This window comes from Lepisosteus oculatus, chromosome 2 (assembly GCF_040954835.1).
Source record: "Lepisosteus oculatus isolate fLepOcu1 chromosome 2, fLepOcu1.hap2, whole genome shotgun sequence".
In the NCBI taxonomy this organism is placed as follows: domain Eukaryota; kingdom Metazoa; phylum Chordata; class Actinopteri; order Semionotiformes; family Lepisosteidae; genus Lepisosteus; species Lepisosteus oculatus.
The window spans coordinates 61,704,756-61,728,031 of record NC_090697.1 but is presented as its reverse complement, the minus strand read 5'-3'; the positions used below and the strand labels follow the sequence as shown (position 1 = coordinate 61,728,031).

Sequence of the window (23,276 nt, the reverse complement as noted above, 5' to 3'; positions counted from 1 at the left end):
TGCTTTTAAATACTGTATGTTTTTAATGCCACTATGTATAATATATATTTTTATAATTAGAAAAATTATATCTAAAATAAACTCACATATTTTCTAATTACTATTTATGCACAATTACTTATTATCCTATATACTGTTTTATGTGACATATCTCATTTGAAGTTGTGGTAGCAACATGATAACAATATCCTACATTACAGAGTCACTGTGCCACCTGGAAGCCTTACATAGTAATGCAGTCTTTAAGAACTTTGAGTCCGTGACATCGTTGCATATCTACTGACACCTTGCACATTCTACATGGTTGTATCTGTATACTGAGAGGGACTGAAAATACAACAAATGATTTTGGTTCTAGGCATTTCCCAGAAGAACAGTATACTGTAACTCCAATATCTGAGTAAAATCATTTCACTAACTTCCAAACAATCTACTAATAAAATGTGAAATCTCATACTGTATTTGTAACATACAATACATGTATATGGTAGAACTTGCCACAGGTTAGAAGTGAAGAGGACATGAGATGCTAGGTGAAGACTGTGAGCCAGTCAACAATATCAAATATCCCTTCAGCTGTTACAATACGTTCTGATGGATTCAACACATGATCGACAGCTGTGCGTCATCACCCTTACGCAAGATTGGTATGTCCAATTGAGATATCTCCAAGAACAACATTGTCCTGCATCTCAAATTGCCATAAACACACCTGGATACCACTTTTCTTAGTTCATTAAGAGCTGCAATATAGTATGGCTGAAATTCATTTTTGACTTTCTTGATGGCTCTTTGTGTAACACTCTGGAGACAATGTTCTTTCCCCACACATTATAATGTATTATAATGTAAAATTATGCCCTCATGCATGCAAAACAGTGACATATGTCTCATGAATTATTCACATATGGCATGGCATACTGTAAGCGCATTGGCCATTGTATTCACCTGACATACTGTACAGTATATGTCTATAGAGCACCTCTAGAATCACACAATTGGTATGTGAATTGAGTGGATCTGTAACCATGAAAGATCAAACTTTTTCTTTGAAAAAGAGAACCTCAATTTGAACATTAATGTGTTATGAATGTAACAGTATTATATACAGACTATTGTTTTTGCCTACAACTTTAGTCAAATGTGATGCTTAACTAATGTGTTGTATTTTAATGCCTCTCAATATATAGAGCATGCTGTTTATGTTTTTGTAGAGGTTTTTTGTTCAGTTCTGTTGTCCAGAATAAGAGATTATTTATCAGATCCTGTGCATGCATAGAATCTGCTAAGGGTTTTTGTCATGGATATTCTATATTCACTTAATATGCACTGCACACTAATTAAGTGAGGCCCAGGAGTACTCAATGGTTTTCTCTGGAGAAATTGCTGCTCTTTTCTTCCCTCCTTCTTTTTTCCTGACCCTCATGGAATTCAGTTAAAATTGAAGTAAAAAAGTCCTTTTGAAAAATAGTTTACATATCAAAAATGGCATAAAAGATCATTATAGCTCTGTACTGCTGTATATATACAGTATATAGTTAAATATACCCTATAGTAATCCAAAGCAACGCACACAAAATCATGATCCATATGTCTAATGTGAATGGGCATTGGTTACTGTTTAAAGTTAAATCACTCGTGTGTAGCAGAAAGGAAAGTATTTTGAAAGTACTATCAAATTTTATGTCTGGTGAAAAATTATATTGCTTAATAAATAAAACGTTTTTTTTTAATTATTTTAAGTAGTGTTGGATGTGTAGCAATTTTAATTTTAACTTGGACTGTTACCTCACCACATTATTGCAACATTATACTTTTCAGAATCCTGCCTAACATATTTTAATACTGTCAACCATCTAGCATGTTTTGAGTTGAGAAAAACACAACAGAAATTGAATACCACCATTCATAATGAAATTAATTCAGCTTTGAAAGTAGAATTACAGTACTTTTATGTTGCTGTTAATCTTTTGTTTGTTTTCCTTCTCTTTCCATAGCTCCCAGAGATGTAAATCCTCCCAAAGCTGACCCCTATCCTACTAATTTGTCTCTCTTCTGGGGTATTCCATACCATCCCAATGGAATTATTACTGAGTATATTTTATATAAGGATGGCAGTCTTATCTATAGAGGCAACCAGACCATGTTTAAAGTAACCGGTAAGTACTCTGTATTTGTTTATATCACCATGCGTCAACTGACTCAAAAAGCTTTTAAAAACTGAAGCCACTAACTGCTGTCACATCCACTGTAAAGTTTATGCATCTGTGTGTGAGGGAGAGAAAGCATTCATGTGGCCATTGTCATAGGGTGTAGTAGAGCATCTCATACAGTAAAGCCTAAAAAACACAGAATTAGCATTTGAAAGCAAAGGGGGTTCTCAGACCTTAACTTGATAATCTCTTCTGAAAATAAGTGCCGAATAACAAAACAGCTCAATGCAGCTACAGTACTTTATTCAAGATTAAATAATATGTCCAGTACTCTCAAGTTTCCTTTTTCAATTTCGTGAAGATTAGAATAGCAGTTTGTATAAGTTGTAGTTGGAATTGTAGCCATATACAAAAGATGCAACTTAAACAATTATGCAATTGATGCAAAGATTAATTTTTGGGGGTTTTACAGAAATTATAATTTTGAAAAAAAAATATCTATAGGAAAATGTACAGTACTTTCTCCATTTCTTAAAACAAAGTGGACAAAAATAAACCATCATCTAACAAGTAGTAAGCTAAAATGATTAAGTAACAAAAATAGCAATTATATAGTTTCCCCCAGATTTATTCACACCCCAGATGGAAAAATAAAAAAAACATCATATAACATAAGGATTTCAATAACAAACAACGAATGTATGATTCGACTGAAATTTGGAGATTGAGCTGGACAGTCAAAAACATTTATTTTATGTGCATGTTACTAAACTTTCTTTGTTGAATGTATGCTTTGGATTATTTTCACACAGAAGTATCCATTTTCAGGTAAGCTTGAACTTTGCAGAGGGCACCAGGATTTTGGCCAAAAAACAAGAGCCCCAGGACCTGAAATGTAAAACAACTCAAATGCATAATGTAGCCTTGCTATATTTCAAAACATGAGTTCTTTCTCAACAAAATCTTAACTCTTTTACAGTATTCCAAACGTAACAACATAACAAATATTGTTGATATAAAGAAGTCATGTAGATATCCTGTTAGTATGTGTTCTGTGTTTGCAGTAATTAAAAGCAACACGTCGAATACTGTACAATTTAAAAATTAACAGCCTTGATGCTGTACAGAAGGAGTGTAAGGGTTGCCCTTTTATGTATAGTGGTTAACTGAGAGAATGCAGTTTGTTTAAAGAGGAGAGACTTCAGCTGGTGCTAAAATGATGTATTAATCTGTCAACAAAAGCTTTTTTTCAAAAGAACATTTTCGGTGACCCTCCAACAGACCCACTGATTGTATTTCATACATATGGTGCAGTCTGTAAACATTTGGACAGTGACACAATTTTAGTCCCATGAAATGGGGGGACTATGTATTAAAAGTGCTGTGATTCCTATATGGTTCACTCAATATAGACATAAATACCCTCAAATTAAAGCTCACATTCTGCACTTTAACCTCATAGTCATTGTTTTATTTCAAATCCAATGTGCTGGAGTACAGAGACAAAAAAGCAAAAATTGTGTCACTGTCCAAATACTTATGGAATACACTGTAATTTGTGTTTTCCATGAGAGGCTTAAATGAATAAAGACATTTAAAGGAATAAATAATTACCCACCAAAATAATGGTCAGATGTGTTACTTGTATTGTTAGAAAAAGCAAAATATTTTTCTCCTTTTATTTTATTTAGAAAATTGCAATGTTCATTTTGTCAAATAAACAAGATTTATTTGATTAACATGGATAAAAATCAGAATTAATTAAGGCATCTGCCAGCAGCACCCTGCAGCTCACAACTGGAAACCCACTGAGGTATGAGCTTGGTCAGTACCTGGATGAGAGACCTCCTGGGAAAAATTAAGGTTGCTACTGGAAGAGGTGTTAGTGGGGCTAGCAGAGGACGTTCACCCTGCAGTCTGTGTGGGTCCTAATGCCCCAGTATAGTGGCTGGGACACTGTACTGTAAAAAGGCACCGTTCTTCAGATGAGATGTAAAACTGAGGGCCTGACTCTCAGTGGTCATTAAAAATTCAAGGGCATTTCTCAAAAAGAATAGGGGTGTAACCTCGGTCTCCTGGCCAAATTTCCCATTTTCCTTTATGAATTGGCTTCATCACTCTGTTCTCTATCACTAGCTGGTGTGTGGTGAGTGTACTGTTGCATTATGGCAGCCATTACCTGTAAAGCACTTTGAGTGGAGTGTCCAGAAAAGCACTATATAAGTGTAAGCAATTATTTATTATTATTAAATGGTCACAACCCAAGTGCCTTCAATTGAGCACATATACTGTACCAAGGCTGTCCAGTTTCACTCAGACACATATACAGTATATACAATATATACAGTGTACTAGTTAGGCACAAATAAGAGTACTATTCTGAATTGTACTTTAATTTATTTTTAACAACACAATTCAAATACTGTAAGCAAATGTGTCTCCAGGACAGCAGGGGAGTTCCATGGCAAACATAGGTTTTGTGTAAGTGCTTTATAGAGTGATCATAACAAGATCAGTAAGCCTAAGGTCTGGTAGATGGTACTTTACCACTTGAGGACCAAACCCAGAGATGAAGGAGATATAGTTGAGAATACCACAGTGCGCTACCTGTGTGAGGCAGAAATTCTTACACAAAAAAGGAACTACAATCTAGATCTCAGATCTCTTGCCTGTACATAGGCTCAATGTTACTGTTGTAATGTGAAAGTGAATGTATAGGGTGTTTATAAAGATTTTTTTAAGTATGAAATAAGTGGCCTTTAAGTTTTACCCCATTCAGCAGAAATGCCCATATGAGAAAATCTCTTTAAGCAATCCGTTTCTTCTGTAAAATAAGATCAATGGAATTCTTCCAACAATAGCAAGAAATCAATAGGAAAACAGCACATCATTCATAGGCAATATTGAAAATTATAGCTTGTTTGACAGTAATCGGTGGGGTTTCCATGCACTGAGATGTAATTTCTTGTAACACATCACCAGATAATGCTTGTTGATCTATTTCTGAGGAGTCTTATAGTGATCTGTTTTTTCTTGTCAGCACTCCCTAGTGTTTGATTTTATGCAAATACAATAATCCAGGCAATGGTAGAGTTGTTTTTTGTTCTGGGTATGATGGAATACAAATGTCACCAGCGATGGCACAGAAGTCAAGTGCACTTCACAGGAGTTCTGCAGTTTGTGGAACTAGTATACACTAGACAAATGGAAAAATCAAAAATTTTAAAAACAAATATTGAAGTCTGAATTTTCTAATTAAAATGAGGGTCCCACATAACCTGCACTAAATAATTATATTCTGTCAGTGTCTACAGTGCTTGAGGACTAAATTTACAGTGAAGTGAAGACTGATTTACACTCTGGGGTGCTTTACAGAAAGAGGTAATTTCTCTATGAGAGTTTCAGTTTCATTAAAGCTAGTGAAAATTTAAACATTCCTGTAAATTTGCTTATTGTGTTGTTATTCAACTCCTGAACATTTCAGTTTAGTCTTCTACTTCGAGTTGGTCCCAGAACAAAAGATCCAGGGCTGGGAGTGGATTCAGCAAGACAGAAAGGTGTCTACTTGTTTTCATCTACATGCCATTAAAACTGTAATGAAGCATCATTAAGCAATCTATATTCCTTTTCTAAAGTAATGCTATGTCTATTAATAACAAAAGTAACTGAAGAACTTTTGCAGCATAACTTAATAAAGATCTCTATATTATTATTTTTTTTAAGTCTGGAAACTATCAAGATTTCCATGTGTTAAAAATAAATGACATTGGACCATAGATTACAGTACGTCTTTGTTGGAAAAATAGCACCTGAATCCAATGCTTTATTTTCTGTGATTCATCATTGCTTAAGAAGGTTATCACTTTTGAGGCAAGAAAAATAAAATTGAACTTGTCTGTGATTAAAATCAGAATAGGACAATAACTGCTGCAAATTAGAGGTACTGTATCCAACTCCAGTGTATGGCCTTAGTATCTGCTGGTTTTCACTCTTGCTCAGCTCTTATCAAGCTAGGTGTACTAATTATTGGAAAAATCAGAGACGTTTAAAATCTTTTTCAGCTCTTATGCTGTTGCACATTACTACTGAGACTTACAGTATAAAACATGCTAGACTACATCACTCCAAAACTAGAGTTGGCCACTCTTGATGTAAACACCCATATACAGAGGTACTAAATTATATCATAACTATTATTAAATATCGCTTTCCTTTTTAATATAATCTTTTTGTTTACCCCCTTTCTCCTATTTGACTGACTTTCATCTTTCATCTTGTTGTGTTCATCCTATATACTGTACACATTTTAGGACTCTCGGGTATACAAATGCAGCCATTCAAAGTGCGAGGTACAGACACGTACCAGAGGTAATTGGCTACGGTGTCGCGCATTGTGACGTACGATGATGCGCGGTACCGCGGTACATGATTGGTTGACCGACAGGGGCACTTGTGGTCCGTTGGTCTGTCGTAGAAAGATTGACAGTAAATGTCTTTACTGTGCCCATTTTAGTATTGAATATTTATATGGAATTTTACCACTGAAGGGAAATCTTAGTAGCTGAGCATAAAAAGAATAGGAGCATACTGTAACGCATCTGAAGGCCATAAACGATATTAATTTTGGAACATAAATATACAATATATGGCTGGCCTTGGTACTTTAAAGAAAAAATACACACCAGTATTCCATTTCTCCCTAAACATTTTAAGCATCGAAGTCTTTAACTAACAAGATACCGGAGTCAACAAGCATACTTTTAGAATTTGATTAAAAGGGAATGTAATATGCAATCGCGTATCTAAAGGAATTAATAACGATATAATTATATTCATGTACCGCAACACAAGAATAGTACACGCTGTACATTGTCTGTTGATAATGTTTCTGTTGTGCTTTTTCAGCATGTGACCTTGCTGGTGGTGCTGTGGGTTAGGTTCCTGACTCCCATGGCACATGGTCTGTGATCAAATCCCACTGGAACCATTACTTTTTTTTTAACAAACATTTCTTTGAAAAAATGAAACTTTTCCCTTGGTCAGAGATTAAATAAAACTTCACTCGCACCAAACAAATTTATATTTCTAAATATCACAACATGATCGAATTTAAGTCATTTTAATAATGAATAGTCACCTATGCGTTACAATATAAACATTTATATTGATTTTAATTGCGTTTTGATTTAAATCGTAAAGGTGTTTAAATATATGTGTTTTTTGATTCACAATCAGACAAATGCAACATAAATTTATATCATTGTCTTCTAAGTATCTTAATAAACTTTCAGCATAACTTTCTCCCTGTTAAGATTTATTTTTCTTGGGATCTTGGGATCAAACGTGGAAAGTTTAGATTGTAATCGTTTTTATTTTTTAAATACATTTTATAAAAGTGTAATCTATGCTAAAAAGTTTATTTATTTTAGTTAAAATTTTATATATCACCTTTAAAAGTGGAATCTCAAAGCAAAGTAAATACCCAACACTGATTGTACCCATCTGTCATACTAATAAAGCACCTTGAATTGAATTGAATTAAATTGAAGGAGAGAGGGGGGGAGGGCGAACGAAAGAGCCAGGACAGACAGGCAAATAAGATACACTCCACAGACATTCACAACAGCGACATATCATAAAACATTTGCACATATAGTTAAGTTATTACTTGCTTTTGCAAATGCAATGAAATACAATATTGTTGTTGTTGCTGTTATTGTTGTTTTTATCCTGTAAAGCGTTTTGAGAAGCCACCTTTAAAGGTGATATATAAAAGCGCTGATTCTTATGGAATGTGTTCCGCCGGGGATTTTTATTCACGTATCTAAGGAAATCTCAGTATAACTTTGTTCATGCACAAACAGTGGCATGTTACATTATACATTTGGGTGTCTCCTCTTGCCAGAAAGCTCTAAATTGCATTTTGAGTGCGGTTTTTGACTTTTTCTAAATTGCAACCCATAAATAAACTGCGACACTTTAAACTGCGACACTTATCATTCAACCAGAGCTCGAAATATCACAAGGACCCTCAAGAGCACAGCAAAGACTGTATTAAAAGAATCGCGTATCTAATGAAATTAATAAGATATAATTATATTTGTGTACTGCGACAGGGCTGTCTAGGGCTGTTTTCACCTCTCTCTTCGTGTGACTCTATTCAAAAGCCATTTAGCAGAGAGGGGATGAGAAGAGTGACAAACTAGTATACTTTAGATCTTTTTTTCTGAATTGGGGAAAATCTGATCATGTTTCTCTATAACAATAATAAAAAACATTATTTTACATATCACCTTTAAAAGTGGCATCTCAAAGCAATAAAGTAGATGGAAAAACAGTTAAAAGGGACCAAAGTAAATACCAGACAAACGCAAACGCATTTTTAATAAAATGCTTTTATTCATTCGTCAGAGAGTGAGAGGGACATCCAGCAGAGAGAAACACACACACCTGTTTCCATTGACAAAAGTAATAGTTTTTTTACATTCCTCTTGTCTAACAGGAATGTTTTGTTTGTGGACAGACTGTTAGACTGGAGGAAAAGAGCGCCTCCTTCTACGAAGCATTTCGTTGATCCAATCACAAATTCTTTTCCAGTCGCACGAAGTAAGGGTTGAGAATCTCCGATTCACCATGCTACTAATGGTTTCCCGGAGATTGCAAGGCAAGGCACTTTTGCCTCTGGACCCATCGACATTTACAGACGTGGTCCACCCCCAGTAAATTTAAAAAATCACAAGATTTCGAAACACGAGGGCGCCGTAGCGGTCAGCTCTTGCTTTCCCGTCTATGCCGATGCACTGCAAGTACAACCCCCCCCCTCCATCTCTTGAGTGATGGGTAACAGTTGGATATCTGGGAGAATTATTCGTCCCACTGGCGTCTGTGAATTCCGTTCTGTAAACGGTGCTTCCTGGGGGGAGATAGATGGCGGGGACAGCATCAACCAATTCCTGCGCGGTGGTGAGCGGAGAGGCCGGGATGGAGTGTCCTGAGACGGTGTGTGCTCTGCGGGGTGCAGAGCTTCCGCCAGGCATTGCAACCTGTGCGGCGGGGAGAGGCACTTATCAGGAGACAGCTGCTCAACTGTTTGACTGCTGGAACATACTGTCTCCTTCCTCTGCATTTTCAGGAGTGTCTCTAGCCTCCTAATCCTCCCCAGTAATGCGTCGTACTGCTCCCACTGCTGCCGAAAAGTCTCCGCACAGGTGGTTCTTTTACAGGTTGGCACCCTGGCCAGTGGCCGAGAGCAGAGACCCACAGCCTGTGGCAAAATAACATAATTCATGTAAGAAATAAAGTCACACAGTAGTATTCATCAGTCGCGGAACAGACGTCAAAATAAACTTTTCTTTTTTTCCGTCTTACCGCTTTCTTTTTTACTATCCTGGTGGTAGATTTCGAAGATCGTTTCGCCTGTGCGGTGTTTTCTTGAAGAACAGGCTACGAAAAACTAATTATAATTGAATTTAAAATTCAAAACGGCAATAATACCTTGTAATATGCGCTGTAATCGTGTATTTCAGATGAAGTCTGCTGTATTTGCTTACCCTTCACTCTTTGGAAGCTGGGGCAGCAGAAGCACCCCGTCTCTTCCTGTAAAAGGTCTTGGTCTCCATACTGTACTGTGGTCGCTGTAGTGCAGGTTCACAGTTTGTTTTTGTGATGGGAGCTCACCCAATCCCTTGGTGTATTTATGCTATATTCACATGTACGGCTAGAATGTGTTCATTGTCTTCCAATGAAAGGCAGGTTCCTTTTGCCGAAGTCGGGAGACATTAGAGGCTTGCCACACCCGGACTGTTAAACCAACGCATTAGCACGTCAAAGCCCATTGAGGAGCCGGGCGCAATAATTGTTTTGTCCCTTGATTTACTGATCTGCATTAATTATGGAAATCAAGTTCCTGCTCTTTGCAGACGACCTGGTCCTGCTGTCGCCCACAGAGCAGAGGCTGCGCCAGAACCTGGCACTGCTGGAGCAGCACTGTCAGACCTGGGCACTGACAGTCAATCTGGACAAGACCAGAGTTAGGCTTTTCCAGAAAAAAAAACAGACCTCAGGGAAACAGGTACAAATTCACATTTAACAACACATTAACACCTAACAACGGGAGCAGGGACGAATTAGGCCAGTACCCACTATTGTTAAACATACAGAAAACAATATTAAAGTATTGAAGTATTGGCTTTAGTATTAGCCATACAGAACATTAAAGTGCCCCTTTTCCATTCAGCGGGTGCCTGAGCCGCTGTGTCCTATCTTCTGACAGTCACAGTTGTGAATGTCTGTAGAGTGTATCTTATTTTTAGTACTATAATTTTGTATTATATTCCCTATTAATCAAACTCTAAGAGTATGTATCGGCTTTTCCCCTCCTCCCGCCCCTCTCTGTGTACAGTAGAGCCTCCTGTCCAGCCAGCACATGTCTACAGACATTCACAACAGCAACATACAATAAAACGTTTGCACATATAGTTAAATTATTAGTTGTTTTTCAGGAAGTAAAAAAAAACACTTGAATTACTTATCTAGTCTCTCGAAATAAAGTTATTTTTCAAGCAATGCAACAAACGTCAGGCAATGTGTTTTTTTTTATTCCAATATTGACAGCCACATCTTAAATCTTGTCAGTCAGCTCTTTTTTCTCTATTTGAATTGTGGCGATTCAAACAACCCTGGATAACAAGTGGTCTCAAATTCACCGAGCTCACAGAGCTTCCTGAAATTGTCAGATCATGAGTGAATAAAAGCATCTTATTAGAAACACGTTTGCGTTTGTTCGGGAGCTATATTATATATTTTTCATATGTAAGATATAATGATGTGTTCCCGCTTACACATCGCACGACTTTAAAAGCTAGAAAAACAGGTTTCGATTCACATTAGCTGGCGAGCCTTGTTTTGTCAAAGGACAGCACAAAAAAACAGACAATACACAGGGAGGGGGGCAAGCGAGAGAGAGAGTTTTTTACCCTCTGTCAAGAAACCCAAATAACCCGGGGCAGAGATTCTGGGGGGATCATTGTGTGGTACAGAGCGGAGCTCAGTCAATTCTTATGGAATGTGTTTTCTTTCTTCTTTTTTTCAGCATGGAATAAACCTGTTACTTGATTCATATGGATTCCCGGTTCCGCCGGGGATTCAAAATTTTTTATATATTTTTTTTAATCGGGTATCTAAGGGAATAGCAGTATAACCCTGTTCATGCACAAACAGTGGCATGTTACATTATTAATTTGGGTGTCTCCTCTTGCCAGAAAGCTCTAAATTGCATTTTGAGCACGGTTTTTGACTTTTTTTTAATTGCAACCCATAAATAAGGCTGATTGCAAAAATGCACTTGGAATCTGTCCAAGCCCTACTCTGTCAGGCATTTTCTTTTACTGTAACGGACACAAAAACTCCCTTGCTTTTAACATAGCGTTTTTATAATTTCCAACACCGAAAATGATTTAAACTGCGACACTTATCATCCAACGAGAGCTCCCCAAGGATCCCCAAGAGCACAGCAAAGACTGTATTAAAAGTATACTAGTGACAAATTAGTATACTTTAGATATTTTTTTCTGAACCGGGGAAAACCTGATCATGTTTCTCTATAACAATAATAAAAAACATTATTTTACATATCACCTTTATGTGATATCACCTTAAGGACAGCACATACAAGGGTTAATTGCACAATGAACCGTGCCAGGAAATTTAAAATAGTCTTCTTTAGGTGTGAGGGTAGGAGTGGATCGCAGCAGGCATAATCAGCAAACCAGGAAAACAAAGAACAGGACAGGTGAGACGTATATCCAGAAAGCGAGTGATCAGAAAAAGAAAATGCTGTTACGCCCAGGTTTTCGACGCAATTGTTTTAACTTGCTAATGCATCAGACACATTTCCTGGCGTATTGTGTTTTAAATAAAATAGGAGTCTTTCCCTGGTATTAGCTCATCGGTATGGCGTAAGTTTTATCTGTACCATACCATACAGTATATAGGTAGAGAATTCAAGCTGCACCACTGTATCGCTTTGGTAAGGAGACGGACAATGGCCAAAATCACGAAGACTCTCTCACACCAAATAATGAAGATGAAAAGATACGGGAAGTCAACACGGGACATTGTACAGCATTTGGCTTCGATGAACATCTTCGTTTCTGAAAGCACAGTGAGATGACATTATAAAGGGGAGAGGAGGCAAAGAGAATCTAAACCGAGGACGATTCAAAGGTAAATTAATTTCTAAAAATCATGCATGCAAATATGCATGTACATCTTGCATGTAAATACAACTACACACATTATTTTTAAAAGTAACTGTTGATCTCTTTTTTTCAAGTCCTATTGTGCGAGCTATCGACAAACTGACTGATGAAAATGATGAGCTACTGGTGATGCAAGTCCAAAGATGAACTTTTCACCGACTAAACAACAGTGGCTCTGGAACAGTTTTCAACAATGTCATTTTGCAAAAAGGGGAGATATGTGGACAAGCCAAAGCCCAAACATCCACTGGAGGTTCACGTCTGGGGGGGTATATCTAGAAGGGACCACTTCTTATTTTCGAAGGAATTTCGGACCGTGAATTCTTTGAGGAAGTCGTGGTCACACAGCATGCTGCCCCATATGTCAGGGAGCAGTTTGGATCAAGGCACCGTCTCTGTCAAGACAACAACCCGAAACACACAGCAGCAAGGGCAAGGCTTGTAGCAGAAGGAGTGAACTGGGTGAAAACTCCAGCCGAATCCCCAGATCTAAATCCGATAGAGATGGTTTGGCATTCGTTGAAAGACTACGTTCGGAAAACTGCTAAGCCCATCACAAAGCAGGAACTGATCGATGTGATCTATAAATTCTGGGAGGAAGAACTGACCGAACAAAATTGTAACAATTTTATTAACAGGCTGTTTCGTGTTCTTCCCATAATTGTTGACTGGGGCGGGGGACATTCGGGAATGTGAGTCTGAGAAAGACCGTCTCACTGTTTGTGGACAGAATATTGCTATTTTATTTTTTCGAAGAAATGTTTGTTAAAAGAAAAGTCACAGCGCCAGCTGGATTTGAACACACAACCCGTGAGTTGGTAATCAGGCACGTAGACCAGTGGGCTACAAGGGAAGTCACATGAAGAGAGAGGCGAAACAGCCCTACACAGCCCTGTCGCAGTACACGAATATAATCATATCGTTATTAATTTCTTTAGATACGCGATTCCATATTATATTAGCAGAAAAGCTTAAAACTACCACTTTTTCACACGCTATTTCACATGTTAGTTAAATACTTTGATGCTTAAAATGTTTAGGGAGAAATGGAATACCGGTGTGTATTTGTTCTTTAAAGCACCGATTCCTGGACCCTTCTGACACCCTTCTGAAGTGGTTCCATAATATCTGGTATACGGAAAAGAAAACGTTGATAAAAAAGCCTGGATTCTCATGTATCTCATACAAGTATCTTTTAATACAGTCTTTGCTGTGCTCTTGAGGATCCTTGTGATATTTTGAGCTCTAGTTGAATGATAAGTGTTATTTAATTATTTTAAATAATTTTCGTAGTTAGAAATTATGAAACGCCCTGGTAAAAGCAAGGGAGTTTTTATGTCCATTGAAGTAAAAGAAAATGCCTGACAAAGTAGGGCTTGGACAGATTCCAAGTGCTTGTACAAACGTGCTAAAGAAATTATACTTTGAGTATACAGCTTGTCCAAAGTTATTCATTATTAATACTATTAGTAATATCTTCGGGAAAGGCTTTGATGCATAAATATTTCTGATAAAGGTAGGTTGTGTACTTTTGTTCAACTGAGCAATCTTGCTTTCATAAAATATACCAACATTTTAATGACTGATGATTAACATGGTGTAATACAAAGTTCAAATCTAAAAGCTCAAATTCTGTACATGAGAGGTTAAGCCTTATTGGCTCCCTCTGGCGGTTTTACAAGGTGATGCCAGATACTTTCCAGCATGACGTCAAATGACGCGATTTACCCCGTGATACTGCGTGATACCGCAACACGCCCACCGGGGTATACCGCAAAATACCCCACCCATTTTGAATGGCTGCATCTGTACCTTGCAATCTTGCTGAAAGATGTATAATAAGCTTAGAAATTATAAACAAATATCAAAAAATAATATCAGTCACCACCATAGACATACTGTATAAACCTTAAATCATCAGAACAACTAGATATAGTTCCCTGGGTGTCTCCAGAAAAGATTGCTGAAAAGTGACAGTAACAACCCTTCTTTTGTTAAAACTAACTCGAACACATGGAGATTTGAACACGCCTGTCATCTTTCTGCTGTGTCCTGATGTGTTTCATTGTCTCAGTCAAAATGTGGTTTCTCAAGGCAAGACCCATCTTCTTAAGCAATGTATTCCACTCTGAAATATTTTTTTTTCATGTTTCAAAACAATTTTCCTTCTGCCTGTTTCTTTCCTAAACGGGGCTCTCAACAACTAAGTCTAATAACCACTTATTTATATGAGAGAGGGGCACAGGCCCCAGCAAAAATCAATTATCAACAAAAAAATAGACTCACTCCCTGCACCAAAAACATCTGAACGTGACAATGCCAAAATGATAAAAATCAAGACATTTTTTATGTAATCATTACTGGCAGTCAATTAAAAGCATGCTTAGTAGTTCACTAAAATGATCAAAGACAATAACATACTCTAAGAGCTGTGCAAGTGTTCTTAAATTAAAAAAAATACTGACGTGCTTTCTTAAATTACTTTGTAAGTGTTCATGTGACAAAAAATTTGATTAAACAGTATACTGGTATATAGAAAAGGGAACGTAAGGACCCATAACATTAATATTCATTGTATAGAAAATCATAGTAAGACCAATAAAGTGTAATTCTGAGGTAACTGCTATTAATATCAACAGTCTATTTGTGGTCTATAAAGACATAACAGTGTATTTTGAAGTGGAGAATTTGTGTTATGGCTACATAATCTTGCTGTACACTGTTTGTGGGCAAGTTGTTAAAAATTGTTTAAAAAATGTTTAAAAAGGTACTGAACACATCATGAATACTTTATGTTATGTTTGGGCTTCGTTTTGACGTCGATAGATTGTTGAAGTGTGCAAAATATCGTAAAAGAATATTGGAATTTTAAAGTTGAGTGTATATATGAGAAAAATGTTTAAAAAAGATAAAAAAAAAAGAAACAGTCAATTGAGAACAGTGACTGAAACAAAGTAAATCCCACAGTTTGGTTTTGTGATATGAGAAATGAAGTTCCTTCAAGCTGGTTAGAATGATTCAGCACATACACTGTGATAGCGACACATTTCTTCTTGTTGTAGTTCCGTATTTTATTATTCTGAGCTGAAGCCTTGTATTCATAATGGTTATGGAACATTCTAAATATGACAATAATTAGAAAATAATAAGTATATAAATGAGAATAAGCAGACTATATATTGGCAATTTATTAAGGTTAGCACACAAAATTCATTTCAAAGTATGTTTTCTGATTAACCTGGAGTTGCTCTTTACAGAGGTTTGTTCATTTCTGCTCTGAGTCACAGGATCCTTGTCAATAAATTGATTTCTCTCTATAAATACTTTAAGAAAAACTCAAGAAGCTAAGCTAAAATAAATAAAAAGAGGAATTGTATAGGAATTCAACAGATTGTGTTCAGGTACAGTATCTTTAATGATTCTATGTAAGTTTTATAGCTTGTGGTAGTTGCTTTCTTTTCCCTAGAAAAGCCAATGTAATAATTTGTGGCACTGGAATGTCAACTCAGGAACTGAATCTTTCACAGCATTCAGTGTCTAGCATGGTATAAATCTGCTGTGGAGCCTTCTTGTGTATTTATTTTTTATTCATTTTATGATGATAGCCGATGTCAGTGGTAATTACTACACCAGATCTACTTTCATAAAAATGAACAAAACGGCTTCTGTTTGACTTCTCGGGCAGAGATTAATAGCACTGACTGATGGCGATTTTATGGGACAGCAATCTCTATAAAGATTTTTGATAAAATAACGTGTTTTTCTGAAATGAGGCTGACAGTATAAATCTAGAACCATAAAAGTAGGGCATTTGCAGAATGAAAGAGAATCAGATTTTAAATTACACCACAGAATCAACCTCACATAATTCAGGATTTAGAAATATAATGTTGGCTCATTTTGCTAGCATCTTGTTTTGTTTTTTTGTTTTTTTACACTTTATCAGATTATCCTAAAACAACCTGATAACTCTTTACTAAGTTCTGAATGTGTTATTTTTTTGGCTAAGTGAAAAGTGTGTAAAATTATTTTTCAACATGTAAAAAACATAACAATAGTATATAAATCTGTTAGATGCAATGAAGAAGGGGACTTTCAATTGAGGGTACAAATAATACTGAACAGCTTTTCAATTAAAATAGTAGAGAACAATGCATGTTTTAACCTAAACTAAGCCAGGTTTACATTTTAAAAAATCAGGCCAACTCTTATTCATCATATTATTACTTAAGAATAGTCAGTTAAAATGTGAATCAAAAAACAAATGAAAAATGTGTGGTCAAACAATGACAAGTTTATAGCTCGGGTAGGTAGCTGTATAAGCATGTGTAGGCTGCAAAGGAACAAGTAAAAGTTTATTCCATGCTGAAAAGAGAGGAAAAGAAACACAACGATTCGGCTGTGGAGCCTTCTTCGGGCCTTCTTCTTCACACCCAAAGAAGGCTTCAGCATGAAATAAACCTTTACTTGTTCCAATACAGTTATATGTTTAAAGAAAGAAATTGAACATTTTATACCAATGGGTGTGATAAGAAAACAATGTTCCTGTAGGAAAACATGTCCTATTATTTACTATTGATTCTAAAACAAAAAATTGAACTTGACCAAAAATTGAAATCAACACATTTTGGGCTTTTACAATGTCGACTCCTATCAAACACTTATTGACTGGCTTTTTCTGCAACTAAAACTACTTGTTTTAACCATAGTATAATGTTTTTGTCTATTCAATTTATTATTTATACTGATGGAAAAAAGAAACGTAACATTTTCTAGAATGAGAATACTATAGTAATAGCTTATGTACTTTCACAAAAAGGTGTCAATTTGTTTAAAGCCCTCTGACCAGCAATACAGGTTGTGCAGTGAGGCATTGCAACTTGCCAATCACACAAAAGCTCATTAGGTGCACTTTTACCCAACGAGGTCCAAGTTGAACAATGCCTGATCAGGTCACATTTAAAAAGGCCTTGATTCAAAGCTTAGGTCACTGCAAGAAAAAGGCCACACTTAGCCATTCCATAATGCCTCGAATGTCACCAGAAGAAGGGAGAGGGCCATTGGCAGGCATGCATATGCAACCATTGCCAGACACTATTGAGTAAGCTGCTCCACTGTGTCCCGACTGCAGAGAAGGTTTTTAGCAGACTGGCAGGACAGATGACCATCCAAGATCCTGTCGCCCTCGAGTGATCACACCAGAGCAGGACTGACACATCAGACTGCTCCATCCGAGAGATCATTTCAGATCTGCCACCAGTACTGCTGCAGAAACTGCCGCCAGACATAATCCTTGCATCAGTGACAGGAAAGTGAGGCTCCATGCTGCTGGCCTTAGAGCAAGGCAACCTGTCAGAGGCCCTCTGCTCAGACCTCCTAGATGTCACACCCGACTGGCTTGGGCCAGACAGAGGCTGCGATGGACTCGTCAACAGTGGCATCAGGTCTTCTTCACAGATGAGTCACTCTTCAGCCTTTTCCACGCAGGGCCAGAGTGTGGATGAGGAGATGTTACGTTTCTTTTTTCCGCCAGTATATTTTATTCATCTAAACTACGTTTAAATATGCACTACAAATTAGGTTCACAACTTTATTCTGGGGAAATTGGCACCATTATTGTAAACCATTTTTTTAGAGATGTGGGAAAATGCAATTTTAAATGATTCTTCCAACATCAAAAACTGATCCTTGACATTGAACTTTTTTGAGGGAGAGATCATGGACCTTAATTCATTTACTTATTCAGTTTGTTTTGAAAATTTGTTACAACCCCAAGTGTCTAGGGGTAAAGGGGTGTAACATTTAGGATAATTCTTTTGGAAGCAGGTATACCTCACCCATACTAAACTAGTGTTACTGACACAAAATCAACTAAGTGTGTAATGTGTACCCAACAACCTAAACTAACCTTATATACAAAAGTTCACACAACAACACAAGTGAACCAGGAATACAAATAAGGGAGAACAAGAGTAATCAACAGGAACAGGGTACAAAAGAACACAAAGGTTGAACATGTAACACGTTAGGGCAAGGTAATGGCAAAACAAGGATAAACACAAACAAACGAACAAAAACCAACAAAGCCAAAGCTATACGAAAATACACACACACACAAAGCAAACCAAAACAAACCAACGAATCCGAAGCAATAATCAAAAGCGAAGCAATAACCAAAACCAAACGGGACCGAAGTCAAACGAAAGGCCCTTTCCTTGAGTAAACCTCCATGTTATCTGCTGAATAAGATGTGTTCTGATTGGCTGATAGCTAATTGATGATGACATCAGACTGAAACAGTGGTGTGATGGCGGGCCAATGGGGGAGGGAGGACAATCAAGGGTCAGCAGTGTGGAACATAAAAAAAAACACACACAGACCACACACTGGGACATAACAACATTGTTTTGAACATTTTTTGTAAATGGTATTATAATGCATTCTTATTTAAAATAATATTTTCATATCAGCATGTGTAATGAGTGCTTTGTATTTTATTATGGCAATTGATGTCTTTTTCCCTCAGGACTGGGTGTGTACACTCCTCACACCTTTGTACTGACAGCCTGCACCATCGCTGGCTGCTCCAACAGCTCCCAGGTCACCCTATTCACAGGGCAGTTGCCACCAACCCATGTGGATGAGCCCATTCTCACTGTTCTGGACTCCCGGGGCATACATGTGCGGTGAGTCTTTGCCGAACTCCAGGCAACTTACATACAGAATGTATAAAAATCCACAGAAGTAAAGTCAGTTACTTTGGAAGAAGTTGACAGAAAATGTGAATAATGTGATTAAAAGACATCAAGCTGATTAGTTGTACAGAATTTGGTAACCTGGCATTAGATTTTTCTTCAAGCTAAAAAGTATATACTCCACCCTCATTAAAGCACTGTCCTTGGGACGTCATGGTCCTTCTGTGTGCTATAACGAGTCATTTGGTATAATGAAGGTGGTTTTGCTCAGCTTTTATAATTTATTTGATCAAAGTCTCATAATGAGGCAGAGGACATACTGTAGGTTTTATGTTGACACCTTTGTTTCAATTCCACAGGTATTCAGATCTTTCCATTGTCATTTCTGTGCAGTTTAATTATAGACATGGTTTAGTCAGGAATACACTGATGGGGAACTGATATTTTTTTTGTGATTTGTCACTTAATATCTAGATTATTTTATTAGAATACGTGATTGCAATTATTCTAATTACTGCAGCCCACATCAATGTCATAGGTCTAGACAAAAAGTAAGGAACACACAAACCTTGGACAAAATAGCAGCCACATTGAATTGAACAGAATTTTTTTCGACAATTATTTTGAAATATGATTTAAAAAAATATAACAAAATATTTTAGAAACGAATGTATTGTCTAAAATATATATTTATACTGGGCTATTTGAGAGTCTTTTTGAAAATTTAACGCATTGTGAATGTAGAAATTTGATTAAAATATGTATACTGTATAGTTTCAATATTTTTTGTGTACCAAGTTAAAGTACAAAAAAGTTAAAACAACATAACACTTTCAAAACAAATGTTTCTGTGACAAATTTATATTGATCGACAATTAAAATGCACCAGGTTTCAATATTTTTGTCCACATAATATCACATCAGCAAGTAGTGTAGTACCTTGATTAAAACTGCACTATAAATTCATTTAAAAAAAAAATTAATACACAACATGGAAGGAAATATGAAGATATTATTCCATAACATGCTCCTAATAGAATACCAGAGTACCACCATACATAATTAGCAACAATTGAATATTATATTCTTACAATATATTAATTATAACACAGTTCTTGGATTAAGGCCTTCAGTGACACACTGTTTATGCACAATGTACACATAATTCAAATTTTGAGCTTAATTTAAACACAGCAGTACACAACACAACTGAAAAAATAAAATAATAATCCTCAAACCTAAACAGATTGCTAAGAAAACAGTTTCTTAAAGCAATCTGAAGTATACTGGTGCTCTCTCAAATCTTTTTTGTTTGCTGTATTTGGCTGTATAATAATAATGACTTTCTCTACTCTCACCATTAATAAAACAATATTAATAAGGTACTGTATTAAAATAAGTATTTTAAAAAAGAGACAAGACCCTTGGGCAAAGAGCCCTCTCATTAGGGATGTGATTAGGGCTAAATTGTATTGGTTATCTAACATATATTAAATTATAATGTGTTGAGCTATTTTGATGATGTTCACTGTATCAGATTTAGTAAAAGCAAATCCAATCTGCTTGCTGTGTAATACATGTGTTTCTGTCAACATGTAAAATAACCTATTATGTGATTTGAAGGTGCATCACACATTTTTTTTCTTTTTTAATTTACAAAGTAAATTATTATTGACTGATCCCAACCTACCCACACCAGCTTTCAACCAATTGTGGGCTTGTGCTTGAGACATGTTCTTTATACTCAGCTAGTGACATGTCCCGGGCTTAAACCTGCGACAATTGCAACATAGAGCTCAGCCTATACTTGGGCCTTGACTTGGGAGGCCCTAAAAGCATCCAACTTTATAGCTCAGAACGGTGCCCTCTTCAGGTCCGTTCAGAGGTCCAATATACTACCATTTATTATTAATGGAAGAAGGACTACTTTATATCTTAGCACCATGATCATGAAACACTGCAGCAAAACAGTATTTTAAATGTACATTATATCAGAGTTAAGTCACCAGGGGGCAGCATAAAAACACTTCAGAAATAGGGAGAAAATGCAGTAACTAAATGCAGATGAGGTATTGTAATTAGGGGATTGGCATCAGTTGTTGGAAGCTGGTTTTCCCTACATAAGGGTTTAGTGGGTAAACAGAAGTTGTCTACCCATGTTTGGGTTATAATCTCAATGTCAGCAAGAAGCAGAGTCAAAACATAAGTGAAATGAACAATTGAAAAATTAACGAATGTCCCAGATGGGATTTTGAATTCAATACCGAGTCTTGTCACGTGGTGAGAATCTTGATTATTAGGTTATTGAGAGCAGGGGATTATTCTTGTAAAGTAATAGCCTCAGCTGTTGCTTCGTCAGCCTGCTGGTAAGGCAATTAAGATGATAGAGTGGGTCTGGCCAAACAGGATCAACCGAGTTGAGTCGACTGCTACTAATTCATAAGGGATGATAAGTTCATAGGCATGCAAGTGACAGGCTAGTTTCAGGTAAAAAGGTTAGAAGGAACAAAGCTGATCTGGTTTGCACTAAATCCCAGTTCTAAAATGGGGAGAAATGTGTACAGATCCTCAACACACAGTTAGCAAATAAGGGGAAGCTGTCATAACATCACAGCCATTTAGTATCATTTATGAATTACATTAACTTTCCATACTCAAATAAATATCCCACTTTTGTTGGCATCTTTGTTTCATCACATTCATACAGTCCTCTCTGTCACCAAGAGTCTTTTAAACTAGTATTTGAATTATCTTAAATGAGGAAGAGAATTTCAACCATTTTATTGCCTGACAGTAATGTCACGGAAGTCGGAGGCTAGCCGTGGAGAGACTGGCAGGACAGGAAGACCCTATGCGTAGCGGCAGGGGTTTTTTCTGGGCTTGAGCTATCAGGTGGAGTCGGGGAAAAGAGACGAGAGCCCTCGGGCAGCGGACAAGGGCCGACATGGTGAGGCTAGTCTCACGACATCCGATCCCAATGCCGAGCGAGGAGGATAGGGAGACCCGGAAATATATAGCCCCAGGCATAGACACACCGGAAGAACAAGTAAAGCACAGAGAAACTAGGAACAGGACAGAGAAGGAGCACCCTCGAGATGTAGAGGGCGTGACAAGTAGGATGTGTATGTTGGCTATCTACAGAATTATTTAAGGCAGTGACACATGAACCTAAATGGGACTTCAATACAATTAACTTCAATATAAATTAATTAAAATGTTTTTTTGCTCTAGAGAATTTGATATATTTAAGTAAACCAAACACATAATTTGGCGTAGCCTGTATACGATACACTGTATATATACTTTTAGCATTTTTGTTTAATGTCATTCTTGTTTTCAGGTTTCAATAATAAAACAAATAACTTCTATTTTTTTTAATATATAACAATCAGTTTATGAATGAGTCAAACCTTATCACATACACAACAGTAACAAAAAATGCACATTTAGCACCAACAACATAAATGTGCACCTAAGATTGAGGACAACATTACCTTTAGATTACTTCAACACATTTCCAGAAAAAGTCTGCCCCAGGCATTTTTGGTGTGGTTGGTCTAATGCATGGCTCCCAAGGGCAGGCACCTCCACTTGTCCTAAGTGATTGCACTGGGTTTGTCTCCAGGAAGCGACCAATGAAAGCTTTCTCTTGCTGAACTATAGCAGTCTTCCAGTCTTGCTATTAGTCATGGGGCTTGGTGGTCTGTTGTCAGCTGAGATAAATAATGGGTGCTGTTGTTTTAGAGCATCCTGAGGTCTTCAGTGGATGTTTCAATAACTACTTTGGCCAGCAGTGCCATTTGTCTGTGGATTTAACACAATGCACCCCATTACCAAACATTTTCTCTAAAGGATTTTTTTGTGTGTTGGCCATTCATTCACATAAAGCCTAGCAAACTAAAAACCGTTAACTGGTGGTAATAATGGTAGTAGAAAATATATTTTCAATGTAATACTTAGATGAGAGAAAATAGACGCTAATCACTGCTCCCTCTTTATACCAACATGTAAGAAAAGTTTTTTTAGTTTTTAATGTTTAAAATAAATCACAATGTATTTTATAGTTCTACCCCAGGATTTCTTGAATATTGTAGTCCTATTTTATATACTATAGTGTACAATACACTAAAATATTACTGTAATTTTGTAATATTTTAATAGTCTTTGCA

General features: G+C 36.7%; 1 protein-coding gene across 2 annotated transcripts in view; it reads left to right on the top strand.

The window, feature by feature from the left end:
* The window catches only part of ush2a (Usher syndrome 2A (autosomal recessive, mild)), a 409,409-nt gene that overhangs the window by 144,615 nt on the left and 241,518 nt on the right, over positions 1 to 23,276 (top strand). For both annotated transcript variants that reach the window (XM_015346259.2, XM_069180084.1), the window contains exons 31-32: positions 1,998 to 2,159; positions 18,939 to 19,098. In XM_015346259.2, coding sequence (XP_015201745.2) covers positions 1,998 to 2,159; positions 18,939 to 19,098 — 322 coding nt within the window. The remainder of the gene's footprint in view (positions 1 to 1,997; positions 2,160 to 18,938; positions 19,099 to 23,276) is intronic.